At 39.4% G+C, this 16,993-nt stretch overlaps 2 protein-coding genes and 1 pseudogene across 2 annotated transcripts; 2 read left to right on the top strand and 1 right to left on the bottom strand.

Annotated features, from left to right (window-relative positions):
* Nucleotides 1–1,213: 1,213 nt before the first annotated feature.
* On the top strand, nt 1,214–1,969 carry LOC146383741 (visual system homeobox 1). Its single transcript, XM_084932654.1, has 3 exons — nt 1,214–1,436; nt 1,518–1,750; nt 1,889–1,969. Exons 1-3 carry the CDS (start codon nt 1,220–1,222, stop codon nt 1,967–1,969), a joined length of 531 nt encoding a protein of 176 aa, XP_084788780.1. The 5' UTR covers nt 1,214–1,219.
* A 934-nt stretch (nt 1,970–2,903) lies between these two features.
* ess2 (ess-2 spliceosome associated protein) lies at nt 2,904–14,936 on the top strand. Its single transcript, XM_084935161.1, has 10 exons — nt 2,904–3,283; nt 9,605–9,773; nt 9,906–9,989; nt 10,198–10,367; nt 11,554–11,671; nt 11,805–11,938; nt 12,114–12,216; nt 12,520–12,629; nt 12,713–12,828; nt 12,927–14,936. Exons 1-10 carry the CDS (start codon nt 3,137–3,139, stop codon nt 13,204–13,206), a joined length of 1,431 nt encoding a protein of 476 aa, XP_084791287.1. The 5' UTR covers nt 2,904–3,136; the 3' UTR covers nt 13,207–14,936.
* On the bottom strand, nt 7,128–9,137 carry LOC146383740 (E3 SUMO-protein ligase ZBED1-like; annotated as a pseudogene).
* Nucleotides 14,937–16,993: the final 2,057 nt, after the last annotated feature.

Genomic DNA, 16,993 nt, shown 5'->3' with positions numbered 1-16,993 from the left:
TATTGCTTACAACGATAAAATGGATCTTTATTGTTGTAATCCCCAGTAATGAATTTTGAACTGTTTGAACCAACATGGATATAGTACAATTCCTTCTATTGAGAACCACAATAACTGCAGATAGGGATCTCACTTTCTGCGCAAACTATACATCAACAATCTGGATGCTATTAAACCCGAGTGAAAAGGATGAGATGGTGTTTATTGTTATCTGTTTTCAAAAAGCGCTTATAAAGGGAGCTTAGGACAGATTGTGGAAATCCATTAATTCTCTGGGAGGGGGGAAAAAAAAGGTGTATTGCCTTGTATGAAATCACAGGATTTGTCTGGGTTGGAGGTGGTGGTGGGGGGGCTGAATTTAACCTGTAATAGCTTTACCTCAGCTGCACACATTGTCAGAAAAGTCAGACTGAAAAGACTGCAGCACAAAGATAAGACACATGATGCACGATCGTGAATACAAACGACTGGGATGGATCCATTTCTCTGAATTTTCTCTCTCTGTGTGCAAACATACAGATCCATCAGTGTCACCATACATCGCTGACACGGGCCAAATGAGTCACCCTGTCATCTGCAGCTCCCTAATCACTTTGTAATCACTTTAAGTGTGCATTGTTGTTGACAGTGTAGCCCCAGCTTGTGTAAATAAATATACCAATTTATGCAGGATCGTTTGTTGACAGAGCTATACGTGGAAGGGACATTATGAAGTGAATTTGAAGAACTAATCCTCAGATTCAGCATACACAAGTCTGTGACCACACCAAGAACGCTCATCTTTAAATCCAGGTTTCTAATACCAAGAAATCCCCTTTCCTCTAAAACCTTAACAATAAGGATCTTAGGAGCTCTCCACTTCTCATTTTATGCAGCGAAATCTGATTTCTTTTGAAGAAAGGAATGAGGCGAGATTAACTGAATCTGCCGTCCTCCCTAACCTCTTCACAAAACTGCCCAGATTAGCAAGGAATTAAGTTTCAACCGTTTTTATGTGTCTGGTCCATAGGGGGGGATTATGGTTTTACTTCTTTTTTTCTTTTTTTTTGGCCTCCCAATTTCACTATAAGGGCTTGACACGCTGCTGTAGAGAGAAGAAGGAGAAGGAGAAGAGCAACTGAGGCTCGAAAAGTCCTCTGTGTGTGTGTGTCACAATATCCTGTGATCACCACTGCTTTTGAGCTTTCACTGAAACCTCTTTGGAGGTGGACTGATCAGGATGGAGAGGCAGAAGTTCCCCTTTACTATTGAGAACATCCTGAAGTATCCAAGCAGCAGTGGAGATAAACGGTCCTACGGAGCAAGTGGTCTTGGCTTAAAAGAGAAGACAGTGAGTCCTGCTGGAGGCCAAACAGAGGCGGTTCATCATGCTTGCCTGTGCTGCTGCTACTGCTCCCACTGTGCTGGCATACTCCAGCCTGACTTCATCCACGAAGGTAGGACCACACCTTCCGCTTTTGTCTGTGGTTGAGCTTGATTCTGCTCCCCCAACCTTAAATCAGACCTCCTCCCTGCAGCTTGTCAGTATGGCTGGAACCCAGCAATCCTCTCAGATTCGTGCAGGCTGGGAGACACTCACAGGGAGGAGCAGTCACCCAGTCAACAGAGGCGAACCCGGCGTCACCGGACCATTTTCACCGAGGAACAGCTGGACGCACTGGAGGAGCTGTTCCTGCAGAACCAGTACCCAGATGTGAACACAAGAGAGAAACTCGCACAGCGCACTCACTTAAGAGAAGAGAGAGTGGAGGTAACACTGCAGCATCACATGATTGTTTTTATTAAATATGATGGTCTGCTAATAATGTAAATGTGAATAAAAACTACTGTAGATACTGAATTTAATAAAATGACAGCTCAACAATGTTGCCTCTTTTCTGTCAATCAGGTTTGGTTTAAAAACAGAAGAGCCAAGTGGAGACGTCAGAAAAGACTTTCATTTGTTGTGGGAAACACAGAAAAAAAGTGAAAAAAAAGAAAAAAAAGAAGAAGTTTGCATGGCTCTGTGTGATCCAATCAAAATAATTTGCATATACCTATATGTAACATATAATTCTTATATGTAACCATATATGTAAAATCCTGGCATGTATTGATACTATTACTATAAGTAAAACCTTGAATTTGTAAATGGGTTGTTGTAGTTTGCACAGACTGTTAAAAAAAAACATGTCCTTGAGAAAAAATACAGTTTTTTTTAAGAAAAGAATAAATGCCTTTTTTGTGCTACCCATAGAAAATGCAGCTAACTTATTATTATTATTATTATTATTATTATTATTATTATTATTATTATTATTATTACTTTAGAATTTTAACACCTTACTTTATCGATTTCTTTAGCATTTCTTTGTCAAACAAGCGACCGGGGGTCAGAACTAGCCCGCCAAAGAGTCCAACATGGCTCAGCGGATGGTTTGCTATATCTGAAAATTACAATGAAGTCATTAATATGTTTAGTATGTCTAATATCAATTTTCCCACAAAATGTTGTTCGTTTCTGGTGATGACAGGCATGAAAATGTTTCAAAAGTTTAAATCACTTCTGACTAATTGTTTACACTGTAAATAAATATATTAAAAAAATATTAAATTGTTAGGCACTAAAAACTCCACATGTGAAGGTCTTGTGCTTTTGTAAAGCCACTGTGAGACAGGACACTAGAGTTTGTCTTCTGTACTGTAAATGGAGTGTAAGTCTATTTCATGACAAAAACTATAGCCTTTTTAAAAATTATATATATATATATATATATATATATATATATATATATATATATATATATATATATATATATATATATATATAATTTATTTATTTAAGTTAAGGTCTGCGAACTATCAAACCGCTGTTGGCTTTCAAGGTTTATTTTGGAAAATTCTAGCGAAGCCGTAAATTTCCGGTGACGTAATCGTTCGGGCTGTGCGTTGTTTGTACGCTGGTGGCTAAAAGTCAGCTAATGTGTTAGAGTTGGTGGCGTTGGGAATTTTTAAGTGTCGGGTTTTTACGTTGTTGGTTAACTATTTAAACGGTGTTAACCCACTGAAAGAAACACCCTCTAATAGCTTAATTTTCGTCGCTATTTGTAGTAGAAGATTATTTAGCCATCTGGCTAGGAGGCTAACAGGGACCACAATGGAGGGCAGCGCCAGCGTGAGGAAAGCACTGTCCGGGACTCTCGTCCCTTTGGCGGTCTCAACAGTGGCTCTTCAACAGCAACCAGAGGATAAGGAGAAGGGAACGCTGAAGAGAAACGTCCTGGATGAGGAGGAGTACATTGAGGTAAATAATAGCAGACAGGCGCGACTGTGTTAGCTAACAACTGTAAGTTAGCAGGCAGGTAATGTACAACACAGCTAAATTTCTTTAGACTAAAGACTTTATTGTACTAGTCTGGACAGACATAGAAGTGTATAACAGCTCCAAATATTATGCAGTCAGTGTGGAAAAAGTGTTTACTTATCAAATCTACGTATAGGTTTAAAGTAGGGCTGGGCGATATGACCCAAAATCCATATCTCGATATTTTTTAGCTGGGTGGCGATATAAGATATATATCTCGATATTTTTTTAAAGCCATAAGTTAAGAACAAAAAGAGAGTTCTTAGTCACAGTGTCCCAGATGTCACACAGGCATTTTTATTTACATACAGCATAGATTTACATGAAGAAATTACTCAAAAATAAATTATCAGCATTTATTAAATAACAATGCTCCATAAATAAAAGAAAACTATGTTGTTTTTGTGCATAACAGAAAGCTCATAATTGTGCAGTCAAAATGTAAACTAACAGACGCTGAGCATAATAACAAAGACAGATTTCACAGCTGCTCTGTTCCCAACTTCTACTGCATGACTGACAGCCTGGAGTTTGAAATCCTCTTTGTAACCATGTCTCTTAACAGGTGCCATTTATGGCCCTTATACACACACACAATACGGTAATATTACGTTGAAGCACAGTACGTATCACTCCGCGAGGCTCCAGACTACGGTAGCCGTAATGCTCCGACAATCAATCAAGCGCTGCAGCTCCGTAGCTTACCAAAGTCGTACTAAAACATTTTTTGACAGATTGCTGAGCGCCGTGTACCACATAAAATCGGGTCGCGGTCAGTAAGCACAACCAGAATTCATACATAAGGCGCGCTGTCAACTTTTGAGAAAATGAAATGATTTTAGGCCGTGCAGCCCCTGTGGGCTGCATGTCGTTAGCGTGGTTAGCTCGTTAGCGCGGTTAGCTCGCTAACACGTTGACGCCGTCCAGCCCCACAACTCGCTAACGGAGATTTCCGTGTCCATCTTGTCGCTGCCTGCAGGTGAAGCGATGGGGGAGGAGGGGGAGTTGTGTTCAGTGAAGGAGAGGCGAGGCCGAGTAACGTTGCGTAGAGACAAAAGTGGACGAAAGAGAGGCAAACTTGTGGCTCCACAAGTATAATTATAACGTAACATAGACTATATCGATATAAAGGATATTGTCACATCTTATATCTCGTATGAAAATATATCGATATTTTTTAAAAACTCGATATATCGCCCAGCCCTAGTTTAAAGTAAGATGCTTGTTATGACAGTACTTCACGATATGAAAGTGCAATAGCAAAAGTTACTAAATTTACATGAATAGCATGGTAATGGCATGCATATACCCCGAAAATATTTGGTTAAATATTGTTTAACTAGTTGCACCACGACAAGACACTTAAGTAGCTATCAAAAAGCCCTAAATAAATCTAGCTCGATATTGGATCACTCTTCTTAGAAGAATTGTTAGAGTTCATTTAAACTGATTTGGTTCCTGGCACAGACGTGGCTTTAACCGTAGTCCACAAGTTTTACAAATTTTCTTGTGTTGGAGCACACAGCCCATTGCCACAATGCCATCCAGAGGGTCTTTTAATAATGCCACTGTTTCACACAGTGGGGCAGTCAGACCATAGGGTCTCTTGATGGGACCTAGATGGCCATCAAGAATCTGGTTCACCACACTCCTCAGTCTGGTGAGTGGGGTCCTGTGTGTCTGTATACTGTGGCAACTCAGAGTTTAAGCTCAGAGCAGGGCTATATATGTTATATTGGGAAGAAAAAGGGAAAAGCTCTGCCCAAACAGAGCTTTCCCACCGGATTGTTGACACAGTAAAACAGACGTACAAAAAGTCTCTTCAGATCTTAGTTGTCACACTACCAGGAACATTGTCTGGGCAGTAATTCGAGGTGTTCCATGAGGGGAAATCTGTGCAGCAGAATCCTGGGCAGTGCCTTACACGTTTGCTAGAGTCACCTGACTTAATCTGGTCTCAGGACCCACTCCACTTCTCAGTGCAAGAACATTTATAGAGATCTGATGTAGGGTACGGGGGGGGGGTGTTATAGTGTACACGTGTAGGTAGCCTACAGGTCACACAATTGACTTTGTTTATATGAAATCTCAACCTGCACTGAGCACAAGAAGACATAGCTGCATTGTTTATTGTCACTGGCAGTCTTCTGGGAATTCACAGAACCATAATTACCTTCGTAACTTCTGTTTGGAAACCTCACCTTTAGTCCTCCAAACGTAACTCTTGACATTGTGGCCAGTGAGCTCAAACTTTGTCACTTCTGACCATAAAACCTTTCTCCAGAAGGCATTTGGCTTCTCCATGTGGGCAGCAACAAATTTAAGTCGAGTTTTTAAAGGTATCGATTTTAGAGCAGAGGCTTCTTTCTTGGTCAGCTCCCACTTGGTCCACAGTGAATGGAAAAACTTTTTTTTTTCTTCATCAGTTTTCAGTTCATGGCAGGTTTTATGCCTTGGTGGTTACAGGGTTGTTCCTGAACAGCCTAACCAATTTCCTGTCATCTGAGGTTGACAGTTTGGATTTTCTTTAAGACCTCTGCAAAGTGGTGACGCATCTGTTAATCTTTTACGTACAGTTATTTGAACTGATGATCTTGTAATCTGCAGTTGTTTAGAAATGGCTTCAAGAGATCTTTGCAACTTGTGTAAATCTAAACTTCTCATTCTTAGATCTTCATTGTGTTCACTGGACCTTCCCATTGTTCTGAGTATTGGTCAATCCAGTGACTACAGTCAAACAAATCCTTTCTATGCTGGTGAAGAGAAAATACCAGTTGTAGTCAGTCGTGATCAGTTACACAAAGTTTTGTCCTTGTTGTGTCCTTGCCCTTGTTTTGGCTTTGTTAAACCTTTAGCAACACTCAAAAGATTTAAGTTAGTGTGTGTATATATTGAACCTGTATACATACATTTAACCCTGTTTGAATTAGAGAAAATTCAAATGTGTACAATCTTGTTTTTTTGTTGTTGTTGTTTTTTAATTGATTAAAGTCGTATACTGTACAGTAATTGCACCATGGAAACAAACTATTCAAAGAAATAATTAAGACTAAAATTACCATGACATCCATGCCCATGATGAGTGTATGTAAACGCCTGAACACATCTCTATGTAGGGGTGTGTATTGCCAAGAATCTGGCGATACAATATGTATCATAATACAGGGTAGACGATACGATATATTGCAATACTAAAAGCCAGACGATATTTGTGTTTAGTAGGACTAAATTTAATTAGGAAAACTCACAGTAAACAGTCCAAACTGTTTAATGCTTGACATGAAACATCTGAAACAAAAACACTCTCTCTCTAAGTTCAAAATGAATGGAGAAATTAACATCTGCCTTATTAGAAGTCATGTCAAATAAACAAACAAAAACTACTTTACTGAAATATCAAGTATTTTTTTAACATGAAAAAAGTAAACATGTAACACTGAAGTCTTTCTAAGTACTATGATTGTAAAATACTTATCCAAAAACTGCTCTATGGAGCATCAAAACAAAGTACTTTTTATGTGACCTTAACATAAACAAATATAAATCAAAAATGAAATTGCTTGAAGAATCCATCCAAGTAAACATTAACAAAAAATGTAAAGTGCTATTACAATTAAGTGTTAATAAAATAAAGTACAGCTCTGCATTGTCCATCAATGGAACACTTTTAGTACAACCTGAAAAAAGGAATTTACTCATCTAAATAAAAGTGCTTATGAGACTCAACCAAAATGTGAAACATTCTCATATCAGAGATTTTACATGTGTAGTGTTTTCTCAGTGTTTATTTTTCTATTTCCAGATTTTTGTGCAGGAATACAAGCTGATCGACATGGTCAGCTCTCAGGACACTTCTCTGTGCATTTACTATGTCTCCTGCAGAGGAGAAAACTCTCTCTGCAGAGACACTTGTTCCAGGAATGCATAGGAAACTCCTTGCTACTTTGGATAGCTGAGGGTATTCATGTTCATGGTCCTTCCACCAACTGAGAGGATTTCCTGTGAGAGGCAAAGGGGTCTCATCTCTATACCTCTTGATCTCAGCTGCAGCAACATCATGTTCTGATTTTGGTGCAGTATTGTCACTAGTAGAGGCAAACGTAGCTCCGAGCAAGTCCACCAATGCACATGAGGTCCTCTGTCTCTTTAGGGGTGGCCGAGGGATGGAGTCAAAGTTGTCTTTGATATGTGGGTGATGAGCCTCCTCTGGGGCATTCTCTTCCTCCACCTGTTTGTCAGTCTCCTCATTCTTTTGCTGCTGAAAAACATTAAATTCAAATAGTATTAATGTCAGAAAGTCAAAATTCAAATCCAAGATTCACCCTGTTTTTCACTAATATTTGATGACAAATGTCATCAATATGCATTTTTTTTTTTTTTTTTTTTTTTTTGCTTTTTACTTTATTCACTTGCTTATAACTTCAGTTGAATTTTTCCAAATAAATTAATTTATTTACTTACATTTTCTTCCTTCTTTATCACAGTCACCACAGTGTCCAACAGTCTGGAATAGGTCTCACTGGTCTCTGCTTCAGACAGGAAGGGCAGGTCCTTAAACCGAGGATCAACAGTTGATGCCATCCATAGTGTCTCCCTCTCATTTACATATCTCTTTCCCAGATCTTCTGCTATGGCAGTCTTAATGTCCCTTACTGTCGGTGTATCATCAACACTTTCTGGTGCACCCATCACAAGCTTGGCATGAAGAGGAGCAATGATGGACAGGGTTGGCATACTCTCCTCTGACATCACCAGGGTGGCGTCCTTCATAGGCTTGAGTGCCCTGACAACTTCTTCTGCACATGTGATGTCAGACTCACTTAATGTGAAAATTTCTTTTTCACTCTTCCTAACTTCTGCAGAAAGCAGAGCTGCACAGATGGCTGGTTGCTGTTCTAAAAATCGTTCTATCATATCATAGGAGCTGTTCAATCTTGTAATTATGTCCGTGATCAATCTGTGAGCTGGTAGCTGAAGGAGGCACTGTTTCTGCTTCAACTGGTTGCTGGCTGTGGTGCTGCACCTGAAAAAGGCTGTTACACGTCGGATCCTCCCGAGAAGTCGCACCACGGATTGTATTTTCAGTGCTTTCTGTGAGGCGAGATTCAGACTGTGTGCAAAACATTGTATGTGCGTCATGCCTGCAAGTCTAGCCGCGAGAGCCATGTTTGGTGCATTATCGGTAACAACAACAAGGTCCTTTGCGTTCAATCCCCATTCAGCCACAGCGTCAGTTAGTAACGCTGCAATGTGCTCACCTGTGTGACTGTCATGCATGGCTCGGGTTTGTAGTACATGAGACTGAAGGTTCCACTGGTCCGTTATGTGATGTGTTGTAACAGTTACGTACGATTCAGTGGCTCTCGAAGTCCAAGCGTCGCATGTCAGAGCAACTGTCTCAGCCGAGCTGAGAGAGTCCAGCACTGTCGCTTTGACTTCTTGGTACAAACTTAGGCAGAGCGATGTCCGTGATGTGTTGTCGAGAAGGAACGGTGTAACGGGGCTCCAGCGTTTTAATCATATTACGAAATCCTTTATTCTCCACAACACTCAGAGGGCGCATGTCTTTGCAAATAAAAACAAGTACTGACTGCGTTATTTTTGTTGCACGAGTTGAAGTTGCTGGTAGTTTCGAAAAGTTAACTTCTCCAATTGTCCGTTGAGAGGGATCACCTCGTTTCGTTTTAAAATTAGCATTTGACGCTACGTCGCTATGGTGTCTAGACACGTGTGTTCGTAAATTTGTTGTGTTACCGGAATATTTGACTGGCGGTGCAGATTTTACAGACTGCATAGCTCTTGTCATAGTCTTTACTGCCTTCTTTTGTCCTAAATCCAAAATAAGTCCACACATCAGCTTTGAAAGCTGCGGGGGCTGGCTGTATCCTCTCCTCTTCAGTCATCAGTTAGCTAGCACCACACATGTCCACTGTTCTACTTCGTTCTTTTGGCAAACTAGACGCTTCTACAGTTATCGCGAGACCTCGTTTTTACGTCATAGTAAAGGCGGTGAAAACTGCAAACCAGTGGCCGGAGTTTGAATTCCAACATACAAAAGAAATAAACAGCAAATGCATGTCAATTAAAAAAATCGATAACACTGATTTTAAATATCGATTCAGTATCATTGCACGAAATATCGCGATATTTCGTTGTATCGATATTTTCTTACATCCCTATCTCTATGTGCCATAAGCCCATATTTCCTGGTAATATGTCCTCTGTATTAACCTTCTGCTTGTGTTTTGTTTTTGTTGACAGAGCTTAGAGAAAATTATCCAGAGGGACTTTTTCCCAGATGTGACAAAGCTGCAGGCACAGAAGGAATATCTTGAAGCAGAGGAAAATGGAGACCTGGAGAGGATGAGAGAAATTTCCATCCGATACGGATCTTCGTTGACAAAATCTACACCGCAGTCTTCTGCACCATGTGAGTGAAGTGGAATTAAATAAGACATTATGTGTTCTCCAAGTAAAATACTTGTTAATGATAAAATACTTGAATTCAACAGGTGTTTTTTTTTCTCATTCAAATTTTTTCTTTCTCTTCTGTTTGTGTAAGATGTGACGCCTGCTAGCTTTGAAACACCAGTGGGCCAGTTGGGATCCCCTGCTTCCACTTATTCTGCTAAAGCTGTAGATGGAGGTAAGTAAGCAGGGTGATGAACACATAACGTCATGCAGTAAATGTGTAATTTGTTAAAGCTTCACATCCACGTCTCGCTGTTAATCCCTCTTTTGACATTTACATGCTTTCCCATATTGTATACCATTCTGTTTCTCATTAGTGGTTAACATGTTTGGCACTAAATTGATCGACTGAGAAATTATTGGTATTTGTTCTTTCTTTCTAGAGAAGAGGGCTGACGACACAGAAGAACAAAATCTGCCCAGCCTGGACCGCTTCCTCGCTAAGAATACCAGTGAGGATAATGCATCCTTTGAACAGATAATGGATCTGGCAAAAGACAAGGAGAAACTGAAGCATGCCTGGTTGTATGAGGCTGAGGCTGAATTCAAACAGGTATGGATGGTTAGCTGTGTAAATGCAGGTGTGCTGATCTGTTTTCTGGGGCTTTCATATGTTCACGAGTGTCAATTTATCACAAAAACTTGTAAAAGTATTTAAATCATTGCATTAGTTTCCCACAGACTTAAACTCATAATTTGTGGCAGTGTGGAGCACGTATATTAGGGATGACCATTTAAACTAGAATTGTTATTCACCAAAAACTAGAAACAGTTTTTTTGAGATTGCTCACTCTAGCTTTACCTGGTGGAGTTTGCGGTGAACCAGATTTTTTTGTTTTGTTTTTCAGGCTGTAGTCCTCTTTGGCTCTGCATGTTTCCCCTGTTTTATATAGTAGCATCGCATCTGACTGTGCCACATGCCTTTTGTCTGCCAGCAAATGGAAGCTAATGTGTTGCTTCTTCTATTTGCTCATCGCATGGTGGTCAGCTAACAGTTTGTAGGACCATTAATACTACTTCCTTCTGGTAGAGGTGCATTATATATTCACTTAGTATATATACTAACTAATTATATACTAACTAATTAAATTATACTCAGGATTTATTCCCCCCTTTAATAGTGGTTACATTGCTTAAAAAAATAATTTGTGCAGCTGTTTCTTGTCTTAAAGGATAAACAGCATTTTCCATTCTTTTAAAAAAACAACAACAAAAAAAAAAAACTCATGTCTGGTATGACGTAATAGACTTGTGCCACCAGAAGGTGACGTTAGTGCAGCCAGAAGCTTTGTCAGCTGCCAATAAATAAGAACATGAAGCTAACTATTTCCCAGATGCTACTGTACAAACAGAAGATAGCTTTTATAAAGATTTTTACCAAGACAGTCTTATGCAGAACTCCTTAAAAAAAATAAAAAAAAAACCCCAAAAGACAAACTAAATGTAAATAAACTTTAGTTCAAACTTCACCAGGTAATGCTAGTGTGACGTAGTGTAACTTTTGAGAAGAGTTTGGAGTTGAAGAGGATGAGTATGAGTCCCTTATTCTAAAGATAGACTCCTAACAGGAGTCTTTGTTTCACAGTCTTTCAAAATAAGAGCAGCAGGCTTGTCAAGTAGTAAACCACTCACCTAAAACATGCTAAATTGAGTCACCAAATAGACTTAGGTGAGTGTTAATAGATCCTACCTCTTGGCTGCATTCAAATCATTTATAAAAGCTTGTGATTGTTTTCCAGCGTCATGAGCAGAACCTTGCCTTACCATCAGTAGAGAAGGCAGCACTCGAATGCACCAAAGCTGGACTGGAGACCTGGGAGTACAAAGCCAAGAATGCCTTGATGTATTATCCAGAGGGTAGGAGGCTCGAGCTTCGATAGTGATGTTGTGTGAATTTACAAAATTGGCTAAATTCACTTGTGTGTGTCAGTGAGTGAGATTTTTATTTTGTTCTACAATTATTATTATTTTCTTCCTTTTTTAAAATCAGGTGTTAAAGATGATGATGCCATCTTCAAGAAACCAAGGGAGGTGGTTCACAAGAACACCCGCTTTGTTGGAGACCCATTCAGCAAAGCTCTCAACAAGAGCCAGATTCAGCAGGCAGCAGCTCTCAATGCACAGGTAGGTGTTGTTAATGTGATACTGTATTTAAAACAATGACTGTCGTTGCCTTTATGTACCACCTATTTCTGAATGAAGTGCTTGCACTGCATGCCAGTCTGTTCAAATAGAGGTAGGGGAGGCAAAAAAGTGGATTTCTTGATGATGCAGAACATGTGTTGTGTTGTTTCTTTAGTTCAAACAGGGTAAAGTAGGTCCTGATGGGAAAGAGCTTATCCCACATGAATCCCCATCAATGAATGGATTTGGTTACGTAAAAACTCCTTCACCTGCACCTGGTGAGTAATCTTATTATTGTGCTTTGCATAGAACAGACCTGTTCCATAATCTGACTGGGGCAGCTAAAGAATTAAAAGTTTACCACATTGAACCGTTTCCTTATCAAAGACGTGATGTGACTACGTTTCGTCTGTTCGCTTCGCCTGCTGCCAAAAATCAAACTTTTTTTTCCTCCCCCCTCATTGTTAGCGATTGTGGTATTTGATAGACAGCAGATAAAGCATGAATACCAAAGTATCTGTTTCCACAATCAGCTTGGAGCTGCTTTGGCACTAGATCTCTTAATGCATTTGTCCTTTCAGGTGTAGCCGAGTCACCTCTGATGACCTGGGGTGAGATCGAGAGCACACCATTTCGTCTGGATGGATCAGACACCCCGTATGTTGAGAGGAATCATGGACCTTCTTTTAAGGTGCTGAGAATTTACCGGTGGATTGATGGTTAATTTGTAATTGTTTAAGTAAAATAGTTGACTTTAATTACCTTTTGTTAAAGATCCCAGAACCAGGGAGACGAGAAAGGCTTGGTTTAAAGATGGCCAACGAGGCTGCCGCTAAGAACCGTGCAAAGAAACAGGAAGCGTTACGAAAAGTCACAGAGAACCTTGCAAGGTATTGATGCTCACTGCGTCTGTCATTTCATTCCCACCAGAATTAAAGTTGTGAAGTCTTGAAGAAATGAAACTAACATTATATTCTTTGTCTTGCAGCCTGACGCCTAAAGGTTTGAGCCCGGCCCTCTCACCTGCCCTGCAGAGGCTCGTAAATCGGACTTCCAGCAAATACACAGACAAAGCACTGCGAGCAAGTTACACCCCATCACCCTCACACAGACTCGCTGCATGCAAGTCTCCCTTCGGGGGCCCGGCGACTCCTTCGGGAACGCCAACGCCAAACAAAGCAAAGACTCCAATTTCTCAGGACGTCACGTCGCTCACAGACAATCTGCTGCAGCTTCCCAAAAGACGGAAAGCATCGGACTTTTTCTAAGAGCAGCGCCTCTCTGCTTGGATTGTACAAAAAAAAGACTTAATATATACATTAAAGAGCACATCATTTTGCTGGAGGACTAGAAAAAGAAATAAATGGTGGAGTAGAGACTATAAAAACTTTATGCACTAAAATGCAACAAAGTTCATTGTAGGTCCAAGAGAAATAATTTGAATGTCTGAATTCTATTTTGATTTTATTGTCTTTATCTCGCATGCAAGGGTTTTTGTTTTTTGTTTTTTTTAAACAGCTCCTGCTACTCTAACAGACTGACATTCTCAACAGACAATATTTGCATATTTTAAATCATTTGTATTGTCATTGAACGTTTTTCCCAAAAAATTCACCGATAAATGAGATGATATTTCAGAGTTTCTCTGCTTCACAGGAATTAATCAAAATAATGTGTTGTTATTACAGCAGGAATCCCCGGCTGCCGTGTTTCCAAATGGGAGAAGAAAATGTGTTTTATTAAAGCTTGAGCCTGCTCTCACCATCATAAAGATGTAGAACCCTTTCCTAAACTTTCTAAATTTAAAATGTACTTTTTTGGGGCTAAAATCTGTGTTTGCAATCAGATAATGAATTGTCAGCCGTATAGTTTTGTTCTCCCATCTGTTGGTGCTAAAGGAGTCGGGTCAGGGTCCAAATAAAAAGATCTGTCATGCTTTTATGTTTTCAAATAATTCAGTCAGAAATAGAGCAGGGCGATTTGGCCAAAAATATTTATCACGATATATATTTGAAAATTTGCGATAACGCTATAACTGATGATATAATTGATGCTAGACAAAATACAACTCCACAATTTTACTAGCGCAAAAAAACACCATCCATTTATTTTCACTTAAACAAGCAGCTGTTTTTTATGTGCATTAAAGCTATATAAAAATTTAACAGTGCAAATGCAAATTCCTTGCTGAAAGTTTAACCAAAAGGCATTTCCAGTAGAAATGGGCTGACATATCCTGAGCATAACCATGTATAATATCCACTCAAGTTAAAAAGAGGTTCTTTGCAACATTAAACTGCAGTGTGCCAAATAAAAAAGTCAAATATGTATTTTTCGGACCATAAAGTGCACGGGATTATAAGGCACATTAAGCGAAACAAAGCAGTCAGATAAATCAAACTTTATTCAACTTCCTCCACTTCTGTACCATTGATTCATTAATGCTGTATTCTATCACAGCTGCTCTATTCCCATGTTGTTGCAGTATATTAATGACTAACCTCATATTGTGGATGGATTATCTCAGTTGTTCTCCTGACTGAAGTTTGGTCCGTTTACAGCATCCTGCCATGCGATTGCATTTGTCTCTAACCATCAGGAACCTTCACGTTAACTTTTATCAAGTGGAAAAGTGTTGGCCATCCTCCAGCTTCACTGTTTATGTTATGCTAACATAGCTGTGTCGCTAGCGATCACGTAGCCCAACTTCAGTAACCTTACAAACGTCACTGCTGTTTAGTTTCCTGTCTTCATTTATGTTGGAGGTGTTAGCAGAGCAGTATGTTTAAATGTTTTCAGAAATCTCTGTCAGAACAATCTATATCATGCTTAGGTAAGTAGCGAAACTAGCGAGCTAACTTCCGCTAGCTTCCTGCTAACTTCTAACTTAAATGTAATCAATTCTGTTTTCATGGATGCCTGGATGTTAAACTTCATAGTTACACATGGTAAAGCAGCAATGCTGACCATTTTATTAAAGATCAGATTTTTACTGGCAGTGATGCTGCAGTGTTCGTTTGACTTTGGGACCTGAAGATAAGGGAGTTTAGGACCCAGATTTACGAGCACCTTAGTCCAACAAATACGGCCCGCTTGCATGTTCTACAAAAAATGTGCTTTGTTGTGTATCTGATGGACAAACACCAAACCAGTTCCACATCACTGAAGTTGCACCATTTTTACAAACCAATTGACTGTGTGCACGTTAGCATATGCTACTTCCGGTGCGGAAACTCCTGTGGGGAGCTTTGTTTCCGGTGTCCTATTCGCGCCTGGTTTATGGTCCAAAACAAGTTAAGCAAATGAATGAATCAAGCGGCGATTTACATTTCTATAGATGTCTTGGGCATTTACCCAATATATCTGTAAATGATGTTCATCGACTTTCCCCCCCGCACCTCAGGGCAAAAGAGAAAAGGGATTCAAATGTTATATTTCTGAGCTGTCCCTCGTTTATCGGGTGTTATGTTCTAAAAAATAACCAGCGATAGGTGAAATCAAGTAGCCAATTTTATTTTTTGATGGTGCAAAACGTTTCGTGGACATCATGGACATACAGTACTGCACTTCAGAGTCACACTGCTAGCGATCGATGCAGCGATTCTGTACTGTACAGGAGAGACGTCACGGAGGAGATCGTCTGCAGCGATCAGGACGCAGGACACAATGTGACGTAAAAAAAAAGGCATGCAAACTTGCACTAAAAAATCTGCGAAACAGCGAGGTGAAAGGTTAACCACGTTATTAGCGAGGGACCGCTGTAATTTTTAAGGTAAGTCACAACATACTCTTCGTAAATACTAATGTATAGAAACCCTTACCAGCAATCATTCATTTTTTTTGTGTGGCTTTTTTCACGGTTTGTTAACATGCTGTGTAGGTGTGTACTTGACTAGCTGATCTCGACATAATGGGGGGAAACATCTGGTTTGACTATTCTTCACCTGTAGTTTGAATGCTGAACGTTTGCCTGTTTAAATCATAAGACCAGTCACTATACAGAGATGTGCTTCTGAATGTGGACGATGTGTATTCTGCATGCAGTAATGCAGTTCTGCTTGTGTTGAGTGATGTAAACAACTGATTGATCTAAACTCTTTAAACGTCAAAATTGATCATTAGATTTTTTTATGACACAACAGTGGTGAGTGTTTCCACCTTCTCCTCTTTGTAACTTAACGCGATCTTTCCGTTTTCGAGTTTTGGACATGATTTTGGAGTATATCTTCGCAGTAGCGATTGACCGCAAAGTAAAGCTACCGGAAATGTACAACCCCACATCCGGTCTCAAACCAGGAAGTTAGCATTTTCTCGTGCACAGGGTCAATTGACTTACTTCACCTGAACATGATATGAATAATTTAATACAGCCTTTCTGCATATCATGTAGTTTTTACACTATATAGTTACATTTATCTTTAAAACATGAGGTAATTGTGTTAAATACATGCAAGATGCTTACATAAATCCAAGAGATGGCCAGTCCCTTTTTTTCAGTGTAGTTATGAAAGCTTGTCAACATTTCAAGTTGCTATCTCAAAGTTTTGATTACGGATGGCAAAAAAAGTTTTTGGTTTTTTGTTCAGTGGTGGAAAGGAGCTTCCATAAGTAGGTGTCATCTGACAACACAGCTATTTTCGTACAAAGGTCTCACCTGTTTCCCCTTACCTCCATCATTTTTTGATTATCTGAAAGTAAATATTTTCAGCTTTAAACTAAATGTTTTAAATACATTTACAACAAAATAGAAAAGACAATACTAAATACAATCAGTTAAATTTACAAGAAAAACAGTTATATTTAGAACGTTATATTCGATACATTAGTCTTAAAACGCTTTTCTCACGTTAAATATTATTATTATTTCCCAGAGATAATAATAATAATAATAATTGTATTATGTACATCTTGTGCCTTTTTAGTTTTATCTTGAGTCAAAGAAAATATTTAACTAGCGATAATATTTAGAGTTGAATGGCCTCAGCACACACACAAACACAAACACACACGCACGCGCGCAGTAAGCCCCGCCCCTGGCTCCTCCAGCTGATGGCC

Source organism: Perissodus microlepis, chromosome 7 (genome assembly GCF_051167445.1).
Source record: "Perissodus microlepis isolate ML-2025 ecotype Zambia chromosome 7, ASM5116744v1, whole genome shotgun sequence".
NCBI classification, from domain to species: domain Eukaryota; kingdom Metazoa; phylum Chordata; class Actinopteri; order Cichliformes; family Cichlidae; genus Perissodus; species Perissodus microlepis.
The sequence above is the reverse complement of the archived record's forward strand: the minus strand, read 5'-3'. Positions and strand labels throughout refer to the sequence as shown.

What these genes read in the sequence shown, in the direction of transcription:
- ess2 (XM_084935161.1), top strand. Translation starts at nt 3,137, where the DNA reads ATGGAGGGCAGCGCCAGCGTGAGGAAAGCACTGTCCGGGACTCTCGTC. An exon ending in ACCGCAGTCTTCTGCACCAT is followed by an intron (nt 9,774 to 9,905) that starts GTGAGTGAAGTG and finishes TGTTTGTGTAAG; the next exon opens with ATGTGACGCCTGCTAGCTTT. An exon ending in CTTGATGTATTATCCAGAGG is followed by an intron (nt 11,672 to 11,804) that starts GTAGGAGGCTCG and finishes TTTTAAAATCAG; the next exon opens with GTGTTAAAGATGATGATGCC.
- LOC146383741 (XM_084932654.1), top strand. Translation starts at nt 1,220, where the DNA reads ATGGAGAGGCAGAAGTTCCCCTTTACTATTGAGAACATCCTGAAGTAT. An exon ending in GCCTGACTTCATCCACGAAG is followed by an intron (nt 1,437 to 1,517) that starts GTAGGACCACAC and finishes TCCTCCCTGCAG; the next exon opens with CTTGTCAGTATGGCTGGAAC. An exon ending in TAAGAGAAGAGAGAGTGGAG is followed by an intron (nt 1,751 to 1,888) that starts GTAACACTGCAG and finishes TCTGTCAATCAG; the next exon opens with GTTTGGTTTAAAAACAGAAG.